The sequence below is a fragment of the Emydura macquarii genome, unplaced genomic scaffold (assembly GCF_026122565.2).
Source record: "Emydura macquarii macquarii isolate MOO-44397 ecotype Brisbane River unplaced genomic scaffold, CSIRO-AGI_Emac_v2 contig_67, whole genome shotgun sequence".
In the NCBI taxonomy this organism is placed as follows: domain Eukaryota; kingdom Metazoa; phylum Chordata; order Testudines; family Chelidae; genus Emydura; species Emydura macquarii.
In genome coordinates, this window is record NW_027130204.1 from 5,760,943 (window position 1) to 5,785,009 (window position 24,067).

Below are 24,067 nucleotides of genomic sequence, written 5' to 3' on the forward strand. Positions count from 1 at the left end.
GCACGCAATCACCTGCATGTGCCTTTCCGAGCTCCATTGCCCATGCGGTGCAGTTTGCACATGTACCTTGGCTCATGAGCGTGTGTGAGTGACAGCACTCAGCAATGCACATGCACTTTTCTCTACGTACAAACAGGGGGTCATGCTTTGAAAACCAAGCTCTTTATGTTATGGATTTTAATAACAAACGTGCTTCACACGTCAAGACTTACATGTATATTTTCTGCTGTTGCTGCTAACCTGCTATTAATCCAGCTTTATAACTGCTGATGCACAAGCTAAAAGTAATCCCAAATTGTATTAATGTGAAGTAATCTGTTGATATTTATTTTTATAGCTCCAATACCCAATACTTTTCAGAAACCTAAGCTGTTGAAACCTCAAAGAAAAATGATCCTGGTAAGTAGTTATTTTATATAACATTATTTTCACTGTATTCTTTTCTCTCAATATAATTTTGGCAGTATTGCCAACAGCCAGTGCACAGAAAGTTTGTGAGATTGGCTTAAAAATCAGGAGATTGTTTTAAAGTCATACACTTTTGATATTTCACCTTTGTCTTCTAGTGTCTGAGCCTTTAGTTTATACTTGGGTTTTGTTTTCAAGCTTTTCTCTGCTATCACAAGGGCTAGATATGTAATTCTTTGTTTTTTGGGTTTTTTTTTTTTTAAATGAAAGCTGAGATTGAGTCTCACATGGCTTCAAGCGTTAGGGCGCTGAGAAAAAGACCAGATAGCGTGAAACTTGTGATAATATTGCGATAGGTGGCAACCAGGTGTTTTCAAACACAAAATATAGGGCTTGATTCTGCTCCAAAGTGGTGTAAATCAGGAGCAACAGAAGTAAGTGAAGTTACATGTCTGTAAAGCTAGTATAAGAGAAAAGAAAACTTCCAAAGCAGTTGTGTGAATGAGTCTTTAAAACAAACTAATCTCCAGATACTGCTTGTACTGATGCCACTCTCAGTCATGCTGACTAATGTTGTCTCATTGTTTCCTGGTACTCCCCCGTCAGTCTGTCTGTAGCCCTCAGTTGTCTCTTGTCCTATATTCAGATTGTCAGCTCTTGGGGGAAGAGACTTTTTTTGTCCTGTGTTTCTACAGCACCTAGCACAATGGGGTCCTGGTCTCATGGTTAGTCTGCAGGCTCAAATAATCAAGAACATAAGAATGGCCAGACTGGGTCAGACCAAATGGTCCATCTAGCCCAGTATCCTGTCTTCTGACAGTGGCCAATGCCAGATGCTTCAAAGGGAATGAACAAAACAGGGCAATCATCAAGTGATCTGTCCTCTGTTGTCTGCTCCCAACATCCGGCAATCAGAGGCTTAGAGTATGGGGTCGCATCCCTGACCACCTTGACTAGTAGCCACTGATGGACCGATCCTCCAGCAAGCCAAGCAGCCTGACATTTTTCACTGTTACTAATGAATCACTATCCCAGCAGGGCATTAGGGGCACTGTGACCCCAAAGCTTCTGTTTAATGGCTTAGCTTTCAGATGAGAGAATTGAAACTGGGTACCTGACTGTCAGTGGTCGATCAATGTTCTGTGCCCTTCATGCATGAATGAGTGCGAACCACGGGGTCCTGGTCTAATTCCAGTTGAGTTCATTAACGGTCTGCCAGGCTAGAATTCCACTCTAGAGTTTCTGGAAGGCTGGCACGTTCCTCCCCAGAGGGGTCAGATTTCACTGGTGGGCTGTGTGAAGTTTGCAAAGTGCATGAAAGGAACTATATACATATAGCAAAGACAAAGAGAGTTCTGTGGCACTTTAAAGACTAACAAATGTAATATTTGCAGACATAAGCTTTTGAGAGACTTAGCTCTCTTCTTCAGATGCAGTAATACAGAAAATAGGTAACACAGAGGCATCTTATAGGTATCCAGGTGCATTGAGAACAATGGGGGAGGTGGAATCCGGTACTTAAGACCTAATGACGACCATTGAGTAGGAGGTGAGAATGGGTGAGCAAAGTAATTTACCTTTGATAGTGAGATAGCCATTCCAAGTCTCTGTTTAAACCCAGTTTGAATGTGTCAAGTTTGCAGATCATTTCTAACTCAGCAGTTTCTCTTTGAAGTCTGTTTTTGGAGTTTTTTTGCATAAGTACAGCAACTTTCAGGTCAGAGACAGAATGCCCTGGGAGATTAAAGTGTTCTCCCACTGGTTTATGGATGTTATTATTTTTTATGTCTGATTTGTGTCCATTTATCCTTGTGCGTAGTGATAGTCCAGTTTGGCCAATGTACATGGCAGAGGGGCATTGCTGGCACATGATGGCATATATAACATTAGTGGATATGCAGGTGAATGAGCCCCTTATGGTGTGATTGATGTGGTTAGGACCTGTGATGATGTCATTAGAGACAATGTGTGGGCAGAGCTGACAACAGGGTTTGTTGCAGGGATAGGTCCCTGGGTAGGATTTTTTGTAGGGTGTATGGTTGCTGGTGAGTATAAGCTTATGTCTGCAAATATTACATTTGTTAGTCTTTAAAGTGCCACAGAACTCTCGTTGTCTTTGCTGTATACAGACTAACACGGCTACCCCTCTGGAACTATATGCATACAGGTTATTCCACTATACAAAGGCGTTGTGCATAGAACATTGAGGTTGCAGAGTAAAGCACTCAAAATCCGCTGCTACCCTACAGGCTCTGTTATATAAATACACAGTGTTAATTACTATTATCCTTATTGTGCCTTGGGGCTGCTTCTGTAGCTAAGATCTTTCCTTGCCTTGCCTTCTTCAGACCTCCTATTAAAAGATCACATGAGCAATGGACACATGAGAAACTGAACTTTCAGCACATTTGATTCCAGTTGCTTTGTCTCTCTGGAATGCTGCTGCTGAATCTCCATCCAGCTACATGACACAGGGCCCCGCTGGAGGCTCAGTCTCTTTGTCTGTTTTGGAAGTGGACAGGAAAAAAGGGCTTTTCAAAGGAAGTGATCTGCTTTGTTTTTGCAAAGTGAGTGAAAGCTTCAGTTCCACACAGTCAGCTGACTCTGGTTTAGTGCCATGCTGTCAGGCTTTAATCTGGAAGCTCTCTGTATCCCGGGAAGCTTTCTTTCACATCAGAATACACCTGGGGACCCATTGGAGCCTGGGGACTGCAGTGTATCTGCAGATCCAGGCTTGTTTTAAAAGAACAGAATTCATCCAGCGAAAACAACATGAAAGGTTGTCAAGCCCAGAAATTCACCTAGCAATAACTTCCAGGTCAAAAAAGCCAGGCGATCCATACGGTGCCTCTAAGAACCAGGCATAACACGGCCCCAGCTGCTTTTTACTTGCACTCCCACCAGAGTCGTTGTCAATACTGGTGGTAAATCCTATTCACTGGGTTGGTATTTCTGCTGCTTGCAGAAGGATGGTCTAGGGGATGGGGCGCTGTGCTCCCGTGTGACCTTAGCTACTTAATCTGCCCCGTGCCTTAGTTCCCCTTCTGTAAAACGGAGACAGTAGCTCTAAGTCTCTGGAAAGATGTTTATAATAAGCTAGGGAATTTCTTTTGTTGTTAATGGGCAAGAATTGGTTGCAGTTGAATTTTACATGTGAACCATGCACATAATTGGTACATCCTTGAGGGCCAGATCCTGCAGTAGTCAGAACATCGACGTAGGGCATAGGGGGATCCCTGGATGGTGCACAGTCAACTTAGCCAAGCCCTCCTGCACTCCTTGGCTTGGTGTCATGGGCATTTCAGAGATGAAAGGGGGTATAGCTGAAGCGCTACAGTACTCTGGAGATCCCCAGCTGGTGGAATTAATCCTTGGTCCCCGGAGGGTGATCTAAACTACAGTCAGCCCCAGGACACCCGGGGGGTGGAATAGGAAGCTCCTGCCTAATGGCAGCAGTTCAAGTGAGGTAGGGAACCTGGGCCCTCCCAATCCACTGGGTTCCAATACAGAGACCTACGAGACCTGTTCGGCTGCTCACCCATCTCCATAGGGCGTCAGTCTTCAGTCAGCTTCCCTGGGTCTTTTCCTGCCTCCGTCTGTACCCCATCTGGCAACCACCCATATATGGAGGACGTCACCTTCTGAGCTTCCAGGCTAGCCCTTGTCCCAGTTGCTGGGTGTTGTAGCTCCCCTGCTCACTGGCTCTATGTCGGCTGAGCTCCAGTCCTCCCCTGAAGCTCCCAGGGCACGTCCTCCTCTCTAGCTTGCCAGCCGAGTCTGAGCTGCCTGGCTGGCTTTTAAACCCCACCTCCAACCTGAGCATCCTCGGCTGGGGTTGGCCTGGTGAAGGATTTCAAAACTTATACGACTGTAATGAGATCTACTATTGCACGATCCTGGAGTTGGTTTCCTTCATAGTGTTCAACCAACATAGCGGGGCATGGTCCGTCACTAACCTAAAACAATTCCTCCACAAGTAATGCCTCAGTGTGTCTATGGCCCATTTCACTGATAGGGGCCTCCTTCTCAATAACGGAGTAGGATGTCTCCCATGGGAACAACATCCTACTGAGGTACACTATGGGGTGTTCCTCTTTTTTGATGTCTTGGGATTGTACTGTGCCCAGGCACACCTCTGAGGCATCTGTCTGAAGTGTAAACTTGGTAAAATCTGGGTGGATGAGTACGGGCTCTTGAATTAGCCACTTTTTTAGCTCCCCGAAGGCTTTCTCGCAGGCCGCTGACCACAGGATCTTCCTGGGGCTGGTGTTCTTTATCAGATCAATCAAGGGCACTGTGATGCTAGCAAAGTCCGGAATAAAACGCTGGTAGTATTCCACAAGGCTGAGGAAGCAGCACACTTGTCACTTCGGTCTTAGGGACAGTGCATCATGCCAAGGGCTGTCCTTTGTCAATGAGCAGCCTCAACCATCCTCCTCCCACTCGGTTGCCCAAGAACATTACCTCCTGCCTTCCCAGCCTGCACTTTGTTGGGTTGGCCATCATCCCCGCCTCCTGAAAGGCCTGCAATATGGCTATCACAAGCCTCAAGCAGTCTTCCCAGCTTTGCCTATAGATGATGACGTACGCTGCGGCGTACGACTTGTGCGGACGTAGTATCCAGTCCATCAGATGCTGAAATGTGGCGATGGCCCCATGCAGTCCAAAGGGCATTGTTTTAAATTGATAGATTCCTCAAGGGGTAGAGAAGGCAGTCTTTTCCCTGGACTCAGCTGTCAGGGGGATCTGCCAATAGCCCTTGGTCAGATCCAGGGTTGAGAGATACTTGGGGCTCCCCAGCTATCAAGCAGATCTTTGACCCAGGGCATTGGATAGGTGTCAAATTTTTAGACAGAGTTCACCTTCCAAAAGTCGATACAAAAATGGGTTAATCCATTGGGCTTCGGCACCAACACAATGTTCGCTCTTGGATTCTTCGGCTATCCCAATCTCCAGCATTGACTGTAGCTGCTGTCGCACCATTTCCGACATCCTCTGTGTGTATGTGGGGGCGGTTCTCCTGGACCTTCTTCCCTGGCTCAGTTCTACATGCTGTTGTGCTACGTGAGTGTGCCCTGGTTGACCTAAAAAGACTGTATGGAAAATTTCTTCCAGCTGACATAGCTGGCACTCTTGCTTGGACAGGATTCTTCCCTCCACTGATACTGGTCCAAGGTTGGGGTTGAAGACCCCTTGGGGACCACACTCCGGTTCTGGTGCATCTGGTGTTATCAGGAGGCCTTCTTGTTCGCACCAGGCTTTTGAGCAGGTTGATATGGTATATCTGAGTTTCCTTCTGCCTTCTAGGCTGGCATATCTCGTAATCAACAGCCTCTACCTTTCTTACTACTGCAAATGGCCCCTGCCACCATGGCATCAGTTTTGATTCAGTCATTGGAAGTAGTAGTAGGGAGTAGTGTAAATTCCCTCACCCAGGACCCTTTGTTGTAGTCACGTTCTTGTTCCTGCTGAGCTTATTGCAAGTTCTCCCAGGCAAATGCCCCAGCTTCTCCAAGTCCTCCTGCAGGAGGATCACATACTGGACCATGTTGGGCTTTAGTGGTGGCTCTTCCCAGGTCTTACAGAAGAGGTACAGCACCCATACAAGAGTTTACATGGGGAGAGCCCCGTTGAGGCTTGCGGCACCTCATGGATGGTAAACAAAAGGGGTGGGATCAATCAATCCCAATGTCAGAGGTCCCCGGCTACAAATTTTCACAGCATCTCTTTCAGGGTCTTGTTAAAGAATTCTAGCAGTCCATATGTTTGGGAGTGGTCGACAGATGTCTTTAGTGCTTTGATTTTTAAAAGAGCACATAGTTCTTGCATCAGCTAGGATGTCATATTGGTCCCTTGATCCATCAGGATCTCTTTAGGCACCCTTATCCTTGCAAACACCTTTAGCAACTCAGATGCCATATGCGTCGTGATGGCCAACCATAGGAGTGTGGCTTCGGGGTACCAGGAGGTGTAATCCAATATCACCAGGATCTATTGGTAGCCAATCGTTGTCTTCTTCAGGGATACTACCAAATCCATCCTGATCCTCTCGAATGGTGTCCCAACTAACGGAAGGGGGACCAGTGGGACTTTTGTGGGGTTCTAGGTCCCCACCAGTTGACTCTCAGGGCAGGAGATGTAGTCGCCTTTGACCTCTGCTTGCACCCCCAGCCATTAGAACCTGAGCGTCATTCAGTCCAGATCTTCTCATGCCTGAGATTCCCCACACAGGGTGTAGGATGGGCCAGCTGGAACATCTGCCACCGGACCCTCTTGGGGACCAGGAGTTGGGCTCAGGTCTCACCCATCTGTGTCTCTCAGGTCACCTGATACAATCATTCCTCCTGCAGTTCAAAATGGAGCCATAACTTCTTCAAGTAGGGATTAACTGTGTCCCCAGTTATGATGGTGAGCTGTTCATAGGCCTGGCTTAGTGTTGGGTCCTCCTTCTGGACACTGTTAAAGGTCCATCACCATTGTCAGAGCATCCCAGCCTTGGAGTTTGGGAGCCCCTTGCCTCCCCCCTGGTGGTTCTTAAGCAGAGGGACTTTCTCTTGAGTCATCATCACCCCTTAATCCAGATTCCATACCCCAAGATTTTGTGATCTTCCATAATTTCTCCAGATCTCACCCCAGAATCACTGGGTATATGAGGGTCTGCGAGACACCAACCCATACCATCCTGGCACACCTTCTTATCTCAAGTTCCATGGGATACGGGAGCACATCCCCATGGATGCACTGGAGGCAAACCGAATCCTCATCATCTTCTGCGTCTACCAGCTGTCTCCGGACTATGGTCTGGCTACACCCCGAATCTATTAGCATTGTCACGGACACTCCATTGACCCACACCAGCATGGTCAATTTTGCTGGCCCTTTCTTCCTGGCCCGTGTGTCTGCCTTCCACACCTCTGTATCTGAGCTATCCATAAAGGGGCAGTCTTGTCAGAAATGGCCCAATCGCCTGCAAGAAAAATGTGGGCCAGCCGGCTGGCTCCCCCTCTCCCTTCATCTTGTCTGGGGTCAGTCAGGGGCCTCCTGTCTTGTTCCAGATGAGGTCTTGGGGTTCTCACCTATCTGTGATCAAGTCCAGGCTGCTGCTGAGTCATGGGTCTGGGCCTAAGACCAGTCCCCCAAGTGTGCATTGTCCTGGTAGCCTTCCACATCCCAGACCGGACACACACACAGACATTCCAGGCCTGAAAAGCTCCCATTGTGATACGTCTGTTTTTGCAAAAAACATTTTGGTTTCATTCCAGTGTAAAACAAAACCAAATCTAAAAACAACTGTTACTATGACAAGAAAGTGTGACATCCTCTGGTCTGCTCTCATTAAACAACATGTGAATGTGAACAGCCTTGGTCCCACAATCAATAACAGTTATTATATCTTTCCATAAACATATGAATGCAGACTTAAATGGATTAACAGGAATGAATGTGCAAAAATTACTTTGAAATTCCCATTTCTGTTACACTTGTGTAGCAATTTCCCTTATGCTGGTTCAGAAAAATTACCAAGACATTTGTAGCCATTATTTTCCATCAAAATATTTTAGGTCCAAATTTTCAGAAGTGCCTGAAATTTCAGTTGCCCCTTTTGAAACACTGAAGGTGAGTGTCCAAAAGGTGAGATTCCAAATTAGTGAACACTGCTAAGTAGGCCATAGGAATCTGATGTAGGCTGTTAAAATGGAATAAAACATGTCCAAAAAAAGCCCACCACAAGGATATTGGATTTAAAAATATATATATCACACAAAGAGGGCTGACTGTTAAAGATCAAATTCTGCTTTTGGTTAATCTGGTGTGAGACAGTGGAATAGGGTGACCAGGTAGCAAGTGTGAAAAATCAGGACGGGTGTGGGAGGTAATAGGCATCTATATAAGACAAACTCCCGAATAGCAAGACTGGCCCTATAAAATCAGGACATCTGGTCTCCTTACAGTGGAATTATTGCTCTGAGGGTAGGTGAGTGAAAAATTCGGGCCTAATTCTGAACCCATTTACACCAGTGGAAACAAAAAGTGACTCCCCCAAAATCAGTGGAGGCATACCACTGGGGAAAGCAAAAGGGGGAATATTCCTTTTTCTCTTTTCAGTTTAATAATACTCAGCACTATGGGTCTAATGCTCCCTGTGGGAATGACCCCCTGACCCCCAGCGGAAGAGAAACTGGCAAAAGCTTCCATTCCCCAGCTTAGCACGTCACTCTGGATCCACACAAATCTCAGAGGATTCACCAGACACAAAGGGGAAGCCCCTGGTCTCTGTTATGCACAGACTCCTCAATCAGCCTCTCCCCAATCCCCCAGACAGCAGGAGGAGCTGAGATGCCAGACCCCAACCCACAGCTTCCCGACGAGGTGTTTGCTGAAGAGGGAGCCCAGAAGCAAAAAGAGGGAAGATGTGCACATTAGGTAGAACCCCACAGAGGGACTTCTGTGAAGTCAACTTGAAGCAGGGCTGAGCCACGAAAGCTGCTCTTTCCTCTCCCCTTCCCCCCAACAGGACACAACACGGCACGTTCTATCGTCAAAGTGCTTTACACAGGTGACCACTCACGGCACCTTGGGGAAAATAGGTCCTTTGTATGATCCCCGATGGATAAACTGGAGCACAGAGATCTTATCTGATTTGCCTGAGGTCCCACAGGCAGTTTTCCATCTGAGCTGGAAGTAGGTCTCAGGGTGCCTGACTCCCATTTTCTCACTCACCATCAGAGCAGGCTGTCTCCCCCAGGGATTTGGAAAGGAGACTTCTCAAGCAACCCAGTGCTGTGTGACCCTCAAGCATGCGTCAGTTCACTCTTTATCTGAGCCCACACCTGACGAGGACTTGTGCCATGGATGAAGGGCTTATGCACCACTTACTGTATATTTCCTATTGGAGTTCTCCCAAGGGCACAGCTAGCTATGCTAGGCTAAAGGGCATCATAGTACTGTCTTATTGCACCACTGCCTTCTGCCCTAGAGCTGTGTTCACAGTGGAAAGTGGCTTAGAATGAGCTGTTGAATTGTGGGCTTCTCTTGCAGACTCAGGCCAACCTGAGATAAGGTACCACAACTGTGATGGAGACAGAGTGCTCTGGAAATCCTAAGCCATCAAGGTAGGGCTTAAAGGCCCGTTACCAAATAACTCCAGTGTTGTGGGAGAATTTTTATAATAACTTAAACGCCAGCAAAATTATTTCCAGAGGACATGTGCTTTAAGTCTCTGGAAAGATGTTTATAATAAGCTAGGGAATTTCTTTTGTTGTTAATGGGCAAGAATTGGTTGCAGTTGAATTTTACAAAAAAAAAAAAAAAAAATTAAAATAATATGGGAACCTGCATATGGACGTAATTGCAACTGAAAATTAAAAAATAAATAAACCCCCCCACAATATTGCCTTCAAATCCACAGCGCTGTATAAAGCCTTTTTAAAACTTTTCTCAAGTCACATTACTCTCCTTTTATCCTGAATAAAAACTGTATGCTCCCCTTGATGCTTATGCATTCCCCATGACTGTCATTCCCCATTAGTGACAGTGGGAGATGTGCGCAGATCAAAGGAAGCAGGGATGCTGACGTGCAAAGAGGAATGCATGTTTACGGGATGCTAGAAGCTCAGAGAGTAAGAAAGGCAGAACTCCAAGGGCCAAATTCTGCCCTTCATGCCCCTGGGGATCTTCTGTTGTAGCCAATAGCAGCTGTATTTGCATGTATCCAGAAGTGGTTGGTTATACGAGTCGGTAAAAGCTAATATTTAAATGATTTTGCACTTCCTCATCTGTGTTGTCTAGCCAGTTCTTTCAGCTGTCACCCAGAGATTGGCTTTGGTTGCCCAGAGAAGCAGAGTTCCAGCTTCAAAACAAATCCTCAATAAAACATCTTTGATACCTGTCACACTGCTGAGTTTCAACAGACATACGGCCTGATCCAAGGTCCACTGAAGTCAATGGACAGACTCCCCTTGGGTTTAATGGGCTTTAGATCAGACCCCTAGATCCAAACCCTGCAATCCTTAATCAAGCAAAACTCACATTGACACCAGCATTTAGAGAGAGGTTTTTAAAGATGGCTTGGGGGTTAGGACACAGGCTTGGGAATATTCTTCACTCAGCCACTGACTTGTGTGACCTTGGTCAAATCAAGCAACTTCTCCATGCCTCAAAATTGGTCTGATACATTATTTTTTACAAATGATTCCCTCAGCTATAGCAGTCAAATGCTTTGGAAATGTAAAGCACACTAGCTCGTAGGCACTAGCTGTTTAATTAGTAAGTGTCTTAATTCTTCAGAACTGGATTTCTAGAACTTTTCCTGGACTATTCTGATGTCGCAGCCAGTTGAGAAAAAGGAGCAGTCAAGGCCTATAAAAGACTGAGACAGGGCTAAGGAAGGCATTTAGGCTATGGATAAATAAAGGCAGAATACTTCCCAAAGCTGCTGTTTGCTTCCTTCTCTGACACATGCTTATAAAGCTAGTACTTGTAAGCTGGATTGTTTTCAAAGCCACCTGTTCATTTTAACTGGGCACCCAAATTCTTTTTGCAGCTATGAAAAGCTCAGCCTTAATTATTAGTCTGTGCTAAGTGCCGACAATGCACTCGGTAGCAGTTCAGGACATAAAAGTAAGGACGTGACTGGCACCTGCAAACATTTCTTCCAAAAGGACAACTCCAAAAATCACAGAGATGGTTTTTAAGATCAGGAGGGTGGTTTTTGAACACCATCCTGAAGCGGATAGCAAGCCAGTGAAGATGTTTGAGAAAGGTATGATTTGGTCATATTTCTTAGTTGTACATATATTTCAGTATAAATCAAGCTTTTTCTTCAGTATAATAAGCATTTCCTTTTGAGTATAATGAATGTAGTTAAATATTTCACATCACTGTAATCTTCTTAAGAAGACACTGAGGACACATGCCTACGCAGACCAGGTTAAAAGCATTACAGCTTTTTTTCCTAAACAAACATAGAATCATAGAATCATAGAATCATAGAGTTGGAAGGGACCTCAGGAGGTCATCTAGTCCAACCCCCTGCTCAAAGCAGGACTAACCTCTGCTATATCATCCCAACCAGGGCTTTGTCAAGCCGCAGCTTAAAAACCTCTAAAGATGGAGATTCCACCACCTCCCTAGGTAACCCATTCCAGTGCTTCACCACCCTCCTAGTAAAAAACTTTTTCCTAATGTCCAACCTAGACCTACCCCACTGCAACTTGAGACCGTTGCTCCTTGTTCTGTCATCTGCCACCACCGAGAACAGCCTAGCCCCATCCTCCCTAGAACCCCCTTTCAGGTAGTTAAAGGCCGCTATCAAATCCCCCCTCATTCTTCTCTTTTGCAGACTAAACAAGCCCAGTTCCCTCAGCCTCTCCTCATAAGTCCTGTGCTCCAGCCCCTAATCATTTTTGTTGCCCTCCGCTGGACCCTCTCCAACTTGTCCACATCCTTTTTGTATTGGGGGGCCCAAAACTGGACACAATATTCTAAATGCGGCCTCACCAATGCCGAATAGAGGGGAATAATCACTTCCCGTGACCTGCTGGCAATGCCCCTCCTAATGCAGCCCAATATGCCATTGGCCTTCTTGCCAGCCAGGGCACACTGCTGACTCATATCCAGCTTTTTATCCACTGTTACCCCCAGGTCCTTTTCTGCAGAGCTGCTGCCCAGCTCGTCGGTCCCCAGTCTATAGCTGTGCATGGGATTCTTTCTTCCTAAGTGGAGGACTCTGCACTTTTCTTTGTTGAACCTCATTAGATTTCTTTTGGCCCAATCCTCCAGTTTGTTTAGGTCACTCTGTATCCTATCCCTACCTTGCAGGGTATCTACCACTCCCCCCAGCTTAGTGTCGTCCGCAAACTTGCTGAGGGTGCAATCTACCCCATCCTCCAGATCATTAATAAAGATGTTGAACAAAACCGGCCCCAGGACCGACCCCTGGGGAACTCCACTTGTGACCGGTTGCCAGCTAGACATGGAGCCATTGATCACTACTCGTTGAGCCCTATGCTCTAGCCAGTTCTCTATCCATTTTATAGTCCTTTCATCCAACCCATACTTCTTTAACTTGCTGATAAGAATACTGTGAGAAACCGTATCAAAAGCTTTGCTAAAGTCAAGGTATATCACATCCACCGCCTTCCCCACATCCACAGAGGCAGTCACCTCATCATAGAAAGCAATCAGGTTGGTCAGGCATGACTTTCCCTTGGTGAATCCGTGTTGACTGTTCCTGATCACCTTCCTCTCTTCCAAGTGCCTTAAAATGGATTCCTTAAGGACCTGCTCCATGATCTTTCCAGGGATTGAGGTGAGGCTGACCGGTCTGTAGTTCCCCGGATCCTCTTTCCTCCCTTTTTTGAAGATGGGCACTATATTTGCTTTTTTCCAGTCCTCAGGGACCTCCCCCTGTTGCCACGAGCTTTCAAAGATAATAGCCAATGGCTCTGAAATCACCTCAGACAACTCCCTCAGCACCCTCGGGTGCATTGCATCCGGCCCCATGGACTTGTGAATGTCCAATCCTTCTAAATAGTCTTGAACCTGTTCCTTCAGCACTGCGGGATGTTCGTCTCCTTCCCATTCTGTGCCACCCAGTACAGCAGTCTGGGAGCTGATCTTGTCTGTGAAGACAGAGGCAAAAAAGGCATTGAGTACCTCAGCTTTCTCCACATCCTCCGTCACTAGGTCGCCTCCCTCATTCCTTAAGGGGCCTACACTTTCCCGAATCTTCCTCTTGTTGGCAACATGCCTGTAGAAACCCTTCTTGTTCCCCTTCACGTCCCTTGCTAGCTGCAACTCCAATTGTGCTTTGGCCTTCCTGATTTCATTCCTGCACGTTTGAGCAGTGTTTTTATAATCCTCCCTAGTCGTCTGACCAAGCTTCCACTTCTTGTAAGCTTCTTTTTTGCGTTTAAGTTCGCCAAAGACTTCTTTGTTAAGCCAAGCTGGACGCCTACCATATTTGCTATTCTTTCTGCACATCGGGATGGTTTGCTCTTGTGCCCTCAATAAGGTCTCCTTAAAATACAGCCAGCTCTCTTGGGTTCCTTTCCCCCTCATATTAGCCTCCCAGGGAATCCTGCCCATCAGTTCCCTGAGGGAATCAAAGTCCGCTTTTCTGAAGTCCATGGTCCGTATCCTGCTGTTCCCCTTTCTTCCTTCCATCAGGATCCTGAACTCGACCATCTCATGGTCACTGCTGCCTAGGTTGCCACCCACTTCTACTTCCCCTACCAAATCTTCCCTGTTTGTGAGCAGCAGGTCAAGAGAAGCATGGCCCCTAGTTGGTTGCTCCAGCACTTGCACCAGGAAATTGTCAGCGACACTCTCCAAAAACTTCCTGGATTGTTTGTGCTCTGCTGTATTGCTCTTCCAGCAGATATCAGGGAATCCCTTTGTATTCCCAGGAACATTTTCCTGGAAGCTAAAAGTCAATCAACCATAGCAGCTCCAGACTCACTGCAGGGAGAATATGAATATTATATCCTAGGAGCTATCACCATAGCATAATGGGTTTTAAGGATCAGTGAATTAGAGACAATCTGATTATTGTCTTGGAAATATCAGCTTGTGAAATATAGAGAGACTATTTTAGCTGCTACTTTTCAAACCCTTGCTTGATGAAGCACTTTCCAGTATCTGATAGTGACTTTGGAGTGACATTTTAAGCTAGTAGTTTTATAGATACAACCTTTTGCAGGCATGGGAACAAATTCACCCTTTGCAACATTGTACTCATCCACATGCCTTGGGTAGGTGATTTTTTTATGATTGAGTAAAATGCCATTCAGGTTGGTTTATTTTCCTATTACCATTATTAACCTGATAAAGGTGAGGCAGTTAATTGTATGTCTGGGCTGGTACAATTTCATGATTATTTTGCAAGTTGGGGTTATACCAGGGATGAGTCTCATTCATTCTCCGAGTGAAAGGTATGTTGTGTGTGTGTATTTAGATCTATAACTGATATCTATCTGTACTCAATATCGATATAGTGATTTGGGGGTTCTGACCATATGAAAGATCAGATGAGAGTTCCCCTTGGATGGTTAGGAGTCAAAGGCTGTGTCATGTGTTGTTGAAAAGGTTATTTTCCCCCAGGATGTGTCATAGTCTCAGCTGTGATTTATGATCTCACCCTTTCAAGGTGCTAATGATCTCTGTCGAGGTGACATGAAGCTGAGCAAATATACGTTAAAAAATGGACTGATCAGTTTTCAGTGGTCTCTCTGTCCTCTTAAAGCCTTCCATCCAGTCCCATTACTCATCTTCTTTCCACACTACATAGCCCTAGTTTTTGCAATCTCTTCGCAGAGACACATTGTAGGAGTTGTGGAGCAATCAGCATGTGGGGATTTGAGGGCTTCATGAGAACATTTTTTGCACTCCCTGAAGCTTGCTTTCACGTTCAGGTTCAAACTCCAAGCACAATGCATTCAAAACTGTTGTGTTATAGCTGTTTTCATGCCAAGACCCTAAACCCCCGTAGCCTCACACATAAACAGAAACAGTTTGTGGAACCTTATCAAACCTTTTCATGGAGTGGGCTGAGCATTGAAAATATACAACCCTCCCCTTCCCCCCAAACCATCTGAGGTTTGTGTAATGTCGTTTCTGATGTGTACGTCTCTAATGTAAATCCCAGTGGAACTCCAACCATATTTGTTTCCATTCTTGGGACCTTTTTAGTACCCATAATATCATTCTTAAGAATAGGTGATTAAAATGGGACTCAGTGGACCAGATTCATTCCTGGTGTAACTCTAATGACTCTGGTGGTGTTACACAGGAGATGAGTTTAGTTGATGAACAGCAATGAAAGGAGCTAAAACCTGTTTTAACTAAGGACGGACAAACCTCTTGCTTAGAGCCAATGTCCTCGTATGCAACGACTCTGTGGGATTTTCCTCCAGCAGTTACTTTCCTGTTGAATAAAGAATGGGCACATACAGTATCTTGGGGGGACGCTATGTGAGCCTTCTCTCCTGGGCAAGCAGACATCCCCATCAATAGAGTTACCGTGGAAAGCTTGATTCGTATTTCTAACTCTAAGGACAGCAGTCAACATTCTAATGCCATATTTAGTGATCCTTTCAAGTCATAACTCAGTTGAACCTTTGATATGTCAGAGCTCGCATTGGCCAGCAATTGCGTTTTGCTTTTATTTCTGAGGACTACTTCAACTTTCAGATCCAGCTGCATCTTTTCAGAAGCGCTAACTTGTCACAAGTGTCTGCATAAGCGATTTTTGAAACCACTCCCTTCCAAGGGAAAATTTGACTTTCTGGCTAGATCAGGGGAAATGCCCAGTGGCAAAATACCAAAACCCTGCAGAGAAAATCCTCCCTTCCTAGCCTCTCGGGACACTTGGTTTAGAATGGCATGTAAATTAGAGAGCCATCCTTGTCCCATTGGAATTGATGGGTCTCAAGACTTAGGGTTGTGTAGTGCGCAGCTCTTTGGGGGGCAACCTACTGATGGCAGTGGATGCAGGGCCAATATATATATATTAGATTGATTTTCCAATGGGTATAAAGTGTGGGATTGTCAAAAGCACCTTGTGTTGGCCACACTCTGCTCTTATTGAAGCCAACAGGAATTTTGCCAGTTAAACCAGCACTGAGTGGTTTGGAAAATCTCAACCAAGGCGCAGTGTTATTGTAAGAGATGCAACCGCACTCAGTGTTTCACACTGACCTCCTCTAGTGGTTGAGTGACAGAAAGAGGTTGATGAGAGAGCTACAGCCTTGGTTAACAGAAGGGGGGGCATGTCTTTTAGCTCAGGCTTTTAGATCCAAGCTGTAGCATTATCTCTGCTTCTGAATTTCAAACTCTTTCATCATTCACCCACTGTTGAGCTTGAAAGTCTCCAGCTTCCCTAGTTCTTGGGAGCTCTGGAAGGGCAGGACAGCAGGAGTCTTGGAAACCTTCTCCACCTGCCCTTGGTCCTTTGGGGGAAACCTTCAATATCTTGCCATTGACTTGAACGGAAGAAGATCCTTTAGGCACATGTGTTTGAAAATTGGGCTCAAAGTTAGACACCCACATGCCTGTGTTAGGCACGGGGTCAGAGGTTATTTAGGAACCTAACTCTCTAGGGATTTTCCCAAAGCAGACGGCAGGTGCCCACATAGGGATTTCAGCACCTAGCTTTAGTCACTCAGGTTTGACTATTGCACCTAAGTGCCTGGGTGCCACATGGGCAGTAAGGATCCCCTGGGGCGTCTCCCAGCCACTGGGATTCGCATTAGCATTCACCAAAACCAAAAGATCTGGGGGCCGTGATGGATAATCAGCTGAACATGTGACGCTGTGGCCAAAAGGGCTAATGGGATTCTGGGATCCATACGCAAGGGAATCTCAGGTAGGAGCAGAGAGGTGATTCTACCTCTGTATCTGGCACGGGTGCGACCGTTGCTGGAATCCTGTGTCCAGTTCTGGTGTCCATGATTCAAGAAGGATGTCGATGAATGGGAGAGGGTTCAGAGAAGAGCCATGAGAATGATGAAAGGGTTAGAAAACCTGCCTTATGATGGTAGGCTCCAGGAGCACAATCGATTTAGCTTAACAAAGAAAAAGTTAACGTGTGACTTGATCACAGTCTATAAATACTTACCTGGGGAACAACTATTTAATAATGAGCTTGCAGAGAAAGGTCTAACATGCTCCAATGACTGGAAGTTGAAGCTAGACAAATTCTGACTGGAAGTAAGGTGCACATTTTTACAGTGAAAGTAATTAACCATGGGAACAACTTAACAAGGGTCATGACGGATTCTCCATCACTGACAATTTTTAAATCAAGATTGGGATGTTTTTCTAAAAGCTCTGCTCTAGGAATTATTTGGGGGGTGGGGGTGAGTTCTTTGGCCTGTGCTATACAGGAGGTCAGACTAGATGATCTGATTGGTCCCTTCTGGCCTTGGGATCTATGAATAACACCTCCTCTGTATCTGTTGTGCTCAGTCCCACCTGGTAATCATAGGGAAATTCCCAGAGAGAACTCCACTGTCCCAGGGCCTGCAGAGGCTCCATAGATCAAGTGATTAGGGCAGCCAGGAAGATTCCTTCTTGCAACGTCCCATGTGGTTCATGGCTGCTCAAGGGTTGAGGCCTCATGAGAATACAGTGGGCTGAACCAGTCGCCTCCAGGGCAAAAAGTGCAGCTGGAGAAAAGGAGGCTTTTAAGTAGCCAATGTCCTGCGGTGTCGGTGGCTCTCTTCAGGGATGAGATAAGGAGCCCTTCAGCTTCATCATCCTACGGATCTGTAGGGAATCTCAGTCTTGTGGATCTCAGGTCATCCCTGGGGAAAGCAGAACAGCTGCACCAGGTCTCATGATGCCAATGGCTTCCTGCCAAAGAGCTGTGGACTGGTCCCTCCCAACGTGCTGGGAGGTGGCAGAAGCTACCGCACAGGAGTTTGTGTTGCATCTGGCAACATTAACGATCATGGGAATTCCTACTTGTAGAGCACAAGTGTAAGCCACTGGCCAGCCACTACAGATCCTCCCATGGTGCCCTACTGAGAGAGGATGGGAATCTGTTACAGCTCCCCACTACATGTAATGGCTCTTTAGCTCAAGCTGTAGAGGCTCATGCATTTGCCTTTGAAAGTCCCCAATTCAATTCTTGGGATTGGCCAACATGGCAGCTGTCCCACATATCCCTGTCTCCAACCGGCTGGGGCATGTGCGAAGGACTATCTGGATTAAGGATGCCTCTGCAGTTTCCTTCCCCTGTGCGATATGATTTGTTCTGTTTCATCCCCTCCTTGCCTTTCTGCAGAGAGGAACAATGATCTAGTCCTTGGCTGGGATGGTTCCAGCTGGCCTGGAGAGTCCTGTCAATGCTTTTTGCTGCTGTAAATATTTGGGACGTGACATTGTATTTATGCTTCTGAACTGCACCATCTGGATACTATCAGCACTCTTCATGTGGAGTGGTCACTGAGCATGAGTGCAAAACAGGATGTTACTCAAATATCAAGTGGAAAGGACCCAAGATTTGTGTCTGGTGTGTGCAAAAGAAAATGAGTGAAAGACGGGATGTTTTGGAAAGTACCAAGAAAAGATAATTTATTGCATCTGGGCATGGCTGGAAAAACTCAACTCTTGTGAGACCTGATTAGATTCAACTTAGAGGGTTATTGCTAGAGGGAAACTTGGAAAGGTGCAACTCTGAGCATTTGGATAAAAAAATCACTGTCACACCTCATGTCCACCCATGGCATCTTTATGCTAATCATCTTTTCTCTGATGTAGCAATCGACACCTCACAGGCACAGTGCAATCACCCACTTTGAACCACCGAGCCAGCAGTTGGCAAGACGGCTCGGGCAGTAAATGCACAACTGACACTGCTGCATTCTCTCTCTCCTGGTCCACACACACACCAGTGTGATTGCTGTCAGGCAGAGGAGGGTTTCACTCTGAAGTTTTCCTGCACTACACATGAGCTAGTATAACTTTTAATATTTACGCAGCTCCTGAGGTACCTGTTTGGGACACATGCATTTGTGAAGGCTAGAAAATAAACGTGATAATTCATTGGGGCAAGTAAATATAACTTTCTCCCCACCTTATCCTTGTTCACCATCACATCCATGGCAGTCTGATAGTGGCGCATGAATGTGGAGATACTGAACTTCATTGCTAACGTCTGTAGTTGATGCAGTTGTTCCCAAAGCTTTTCTGTCCCTTGAGATTTAAAGATGAACCACAGGTGGACTAAATCAGCTCTGGGCCTTTTTTGCCTTTTTATGACAGATACAGGAAGCTCAAATAGCTGGGGGCGGGTGTGTGTGTGTGTGTGTTTTTAAACTCTGCTTGTTTTTAAATTAGAAATTCACACTCAATTGAGGTTAGAAGACACTTTGATGAGCTGAGAGCCAGCAAAACGGTGAGGTCACAAAAGCCAAGAGAGTGAAATTTCAGCTATTAAGAAGGGAAGGAACCTGGGCTATTTTGTCAGACTGCACAAATTTATCACTTAGGATAAAGAGACCCTTGGGTAAAGGTTTGCTCCTTCAGAGAGCGCTCACAATAAACATCCCTGAGACCTCCCAGAAGTTCTCCAACTAAGCTAGACTTGACATTCCTCATCATTTTAAGGTCAAAATTAAACAGTAATTATTATTTTTTTAAAACCTCAAACCTTTCAGGCCTTTTCTGTATGCCATAAAAAAGTAATAAATAGTACAAGCCAACTTTAAAAAACATCTTTCCAGCTCCCCTCTAACATCTTAGATGGCGATTTATGTAGACTGATTATCAGGAAAAATATAGTCTCCCAAGAGAAGCCCCATTACTGGAGTAACTTAACACTAACCTGAAAAAGACTTGAAAGGAGATCGTGATGGTTCTTCCTAGTTGTATGATTCTGTGGTGTATGTTACACTGTATTGATCATGAAACCTGAAAAAAGGTTTTTTTTACCAAGCTGAAGGCTCTGAATCTAGAAACTTTGCTTTGGAAATGATTTAGAGTCTATAGAATTCATTTTTGACGCCATTTCAGAAGAATCGTCTAAGTTTCCAAAGTGTGTAGGAATGTGGTTGGTCACTGCTAACTCACCTCCACACCTCTTTGAAACATAGAAGGTGAATTGTTCATTTTTCTCCTCATCTTCCAGCTTTGCCAATGAGATTTTTTTTGTTATTCAAGTGATGATATCATTCCAGTAACGGAGTGGGTGGCATTTTCTCAGATCTGACCTTACCAAAATGCCAATCCCAAATGAGATGACTTGCAGAATTAGTTTTCTTTCCCTGCCCATCTGAAAATTTGTTTTCAGATAGACAAAGAAGCAAAATATTATTAAACACGTGACCAATGAGTGAAATACAGGAAAATGGCTGGAACCCCCCCCAAGAAAACTAGATACCATAGGACCTTTACAGTAGTAAAGTAGTGTTAGCTTCCATGCACTGTTATTACGCATCCTTTGCTGAAAGCTGTATACACTCCTCAGTTTTGAACCTCCCGTGTGTTTCCTCATATTTTCAATCAAATTATTACATACTAGAAATATGCATAAGGGAAATTATTCTACACATTTTATGGTGTGCTGTTGCTTGCAGCAGTAATTGCAGTACCTTTTCCACTTATGAAAGTACTAATTTTATTTGGTTTTATTGCTTTTCTAGATGCAATTATTTATTTAGTGTGTTTTGGCTTTATTAAATTATGTTTACTATAGGAATAGCATAAAAATGTATGAAAGCAACACATCAGCCACTGTTGCCCGATGACCTGTTTTGGGGAATCTAGTGTTATTTTTCATATCCAAATATAATAGAATAAAGGAGGAATAAAGAGATAATCTACACTAGAAAACAATGCAATTTTGAGCTAATATAATAAAACACCTGGACAATATGATTTCATAAATCTTAGCTCTAAAATTTACATGAGCTGGGTGTCGGGGTGGCTATTTTAGGACACATGGCATTTTCTAAATGGAAACAAACATGAAATATAATTAAACAGCAGAGGGGAAAGCAAACACGGGTTGCGTTTGCTCCAAGCAATTGATTTCTACAAAGCTATGTAATTATTTCCATTGCAAAGGACTACATGGCGCAGTCTTGAGCCATGTAGAACTTTAAACTGGCAACGACCAGTTTGTTAGGTCTCATCAAATTCATTCTTGAAAGGGTCTCCACACGCATCATGCAATTTTACAGATAGGGCCCAATCCAGCTTTCATAGACTTTAAGGTCAGAAGGGACCAATGTGATCATCTAGTCTCTCATTGAAGGCAATGGCAAAACTCCTGAATTATTGAAATTTTGCAATATCGATATTAAATAATATTATAAATGGCCACCCCTAATCCAGACAGCATCACAGCCTCTATTACTGTGAGCAGTTCAGTTGACTTCATTGGAGAAACAGGCCTTGAGCTTAATCTTTAAGGCACTTAGCAGAGTTATAGGTACTGTGAAAACAATACACACCAATAACAGAAGTACCTCAGGTGAGTAAAAGTAGCTGCCTCTGTGTAGCTATGACTGTGTCGGATTGTCCTGTGACCTACACTGGTATATGTGAGGAGCAGAGCTGGTAGAAATTTTTCATATTTTGAAATTTGAAACTAAAGGGGGAAATTGAACATTTTTTCCCTCTATCTTTCTGACCAACCACACAGCTGGTGGCCATTTGTCAAATTCTGAATTGTTGAATAGACAGAAAACTTTTTTTTTTTTAAATTCAAATGACAAAATTTTGGGGGGGGGGAGTAAAAATCCACCTGCAACATTTTCATGATTTTTTTTCTCCTTTTCTCTCCCTCCAACCCCCAGCGAGCGCTAGTATGGTGTAAGCTGGTTGGCTGCAGCGTAGTGCTGAGAGGAAAACAAGGTCTATTGAATCAGCTTTTTAAAAGTATTTAGCCACCTAATTCCTATTGAAACCCATGGAAGTTAGGCACTTAGCAACCTTGAAAATCTTGCCTGTTGTGAAGACCACTCCAGTAGTCCTTTGCACTCAGCCGACCCATTGGGCAGGCCATAAGCACCTTGTCACTATTTATTCTGTGGTTCTGTTTTGCAGCCGAAAATCGCAGAAGAGAATTTAACATATGCCGAACTTGAGTTGATCAAGCCCCATCTGGAAGCCAAAGGTGTGCCCACCACGACAGTCTACGCACAGATCCTGTTTGAGGAGAACAAGCTGTAAAAGCCTTTGTCTGGCAAGACGTTCTTTGGCCGTGTTCTATTTAATTCTTGCTGTGCTGTTTATTTATAAAAATCATACAAATGTCCTTATTTTTGTACTTCCATTCATGCACTTCTATATTTTTACGAGACTTTTTTAAAACTGTAGTTGAAAGGAAATGTAGCAAGAGTAAAATAACAAACGATTGCCACCCAGCAGCACCCTGTGCTCTATAGACTGATGGTCCACCTGGGTCATTTGCAATGTTAGTTCTACTTCTGTGCAGATCTGAGAGCTGAACACAAAAGAGCAGAGTCCAGACAGAGAGGACCACAACTGAGCAAGCCGGGAAGGCTGAGGTGATTGTATCCACCGGGATAAGCCTGACGCTCAGGGCAAGAGTCAAGTGGGGTAGGAATTTTTTGGTGTTTTCAATCAGAAAAGCGCCAATTTGTCAAAACCAAAAACTTCTCCAAGGAAAGAGTGGCTTTGAATGAATTTTTTTTCAGCTTATATATATTTCTCTTAATGTTTAGAAATTGTCAAAACGTTTCATTTTTGATATTTTTGAAATAAAAAATTCCAGTTCAAAACTGCTTTTGGTTTTGAAATTTAAGCTTAATGATAGTTCAAAAAAAAAAAAAAAAAAAAGCTTAAAAATGGTAAAAGTGTTTTGAAATGATTGAAACAAACCATTTCAATGGACCTGAAGCAGTTCCCCTCCACTCTCCCAATTCCCAGCGTGTGAAGATTTTCAGGATTTTGGCTGATCATCCAGATGCAGGATGGGAAAATAGCTTGAGAAGCTTTGTAGGGCTAGGAAGGCCATTTCCCATCCAGCACTAGGCAAAACGTCCCCCTCACTCAGCCATTTCAGCCCAACCCTCTACACACCTGCGCAGAGCAAGACTGGGGAGGGAGGGACTTGAGCTTAAAGCCCTCTAACATGTTGTGAGTCGGGACGAGGGTGTTAAAACATCTTGCAGCTTCCTGATCTCTGGATTGCTGAGAACAGATTCCCCCTTCTCCACTTTGGTTTAAGAGAAGGTGCTGAGCTCTTGGGCCTGTCTCCTCTGATCCATGGGAAACATCCACAGTCAAGCTCTGCACCAGGAGGAGACCTGGGCTGGGATTTTCAAAAGAGCATGAGAAAGTTAAGTGCCCAATTCCCATTGCAGGGCAGTGGGAGTTGGGCTCCCTTCAGCCCCTTTGGGTCGTGGCCTGTCTGTAATTAGTCTCTGAGTGGGGAACACCCAACCCAAGATTTTCAAAGTTTGCTCCCACATCCCCCTGTAGGCTCCTGACCCCATTTTTGAGTGTACGAAGCCCTCAGTGGGTCCCTCTGATGTCAGCGGGAGCTGTGGGGGAGCTTAGCACTTCTGAAAATCAGGCTGCTTACAGAGGTTCCTCAATATGGGCTTCGAAGCTGCATTTTTGGCCCTTTTTTAAAAAAAATCTTGACCGGATTGGCCAAAGCTGCGTCCTCACAGGCTGGTGTGGCCTTTCTGATGATGTCACAGCCAGGCACCAGTGCCCAACAGCACGCAGCTGGGACCCCATCTCTGTCCCAGTCAGACGTGACCCTGCACCCCGTCTGCCAAGTGCAGGGGAGGAGGGGGGAGACATTGATGCGAGAAGGACACAGTTAATAAGGCCAGAGGTATCTGCAGGGAGGGATGGGGTGGCTGTGGTGATAAGGTGAAAGAGAAACACCCCCCTCCCTTAACTCCAAAACTAACTACCCCCTCTGATGTGCAGCACTCACACAGCCCCCTTTCCTACTCAACCCCACCCGGTTGTGAAACCTCTCTCGGCTCCAGATCAACCTCCCTCTTTCTTTCCTCCCAACTGCCTAATTCCTGGCCCAGGTTCTGCAAACCAATTCACACACAGGGAGCCTTTCCCCCTTGGCTACCCCCCGACCGGCACACAAACACACAATGGGTCAGCCCCCCGGCACACACGCCTGTCGTCGCACTGCTAGAACACGTGCAGAAGC

At 45.2% G+C, this 24,067-nt stretch overlaps 1 protein-coding gene across 1 annotated transcript in view; it reads left to right on the forward strand.

Moving 5' to 3' along the window:
* Positions 1-22,719, forward strand: part of VSTM4 (V-set and transmembrane domain containing 4) — a 55,267-nt gene extending 32,548 nt beyond the window's left edge. The window contains exons 7-8 of the mRNA XM_067530918.1: positions 338-399; positions 21,964-22,719. Coding sequence (XP_067387019.1) covers positions 338-399; positions 21,964-22,089 — 188 coding nt within the window. The 3' untranslated portion in view covers positions 22,090-22,719. The remainder of the gene's footprint in view (positions 1-337; positions 400-21,963) is intronic.
* The last annotated feature ends 1,348 nt before the right edge of the window (positions 22,720-24,067 follow it).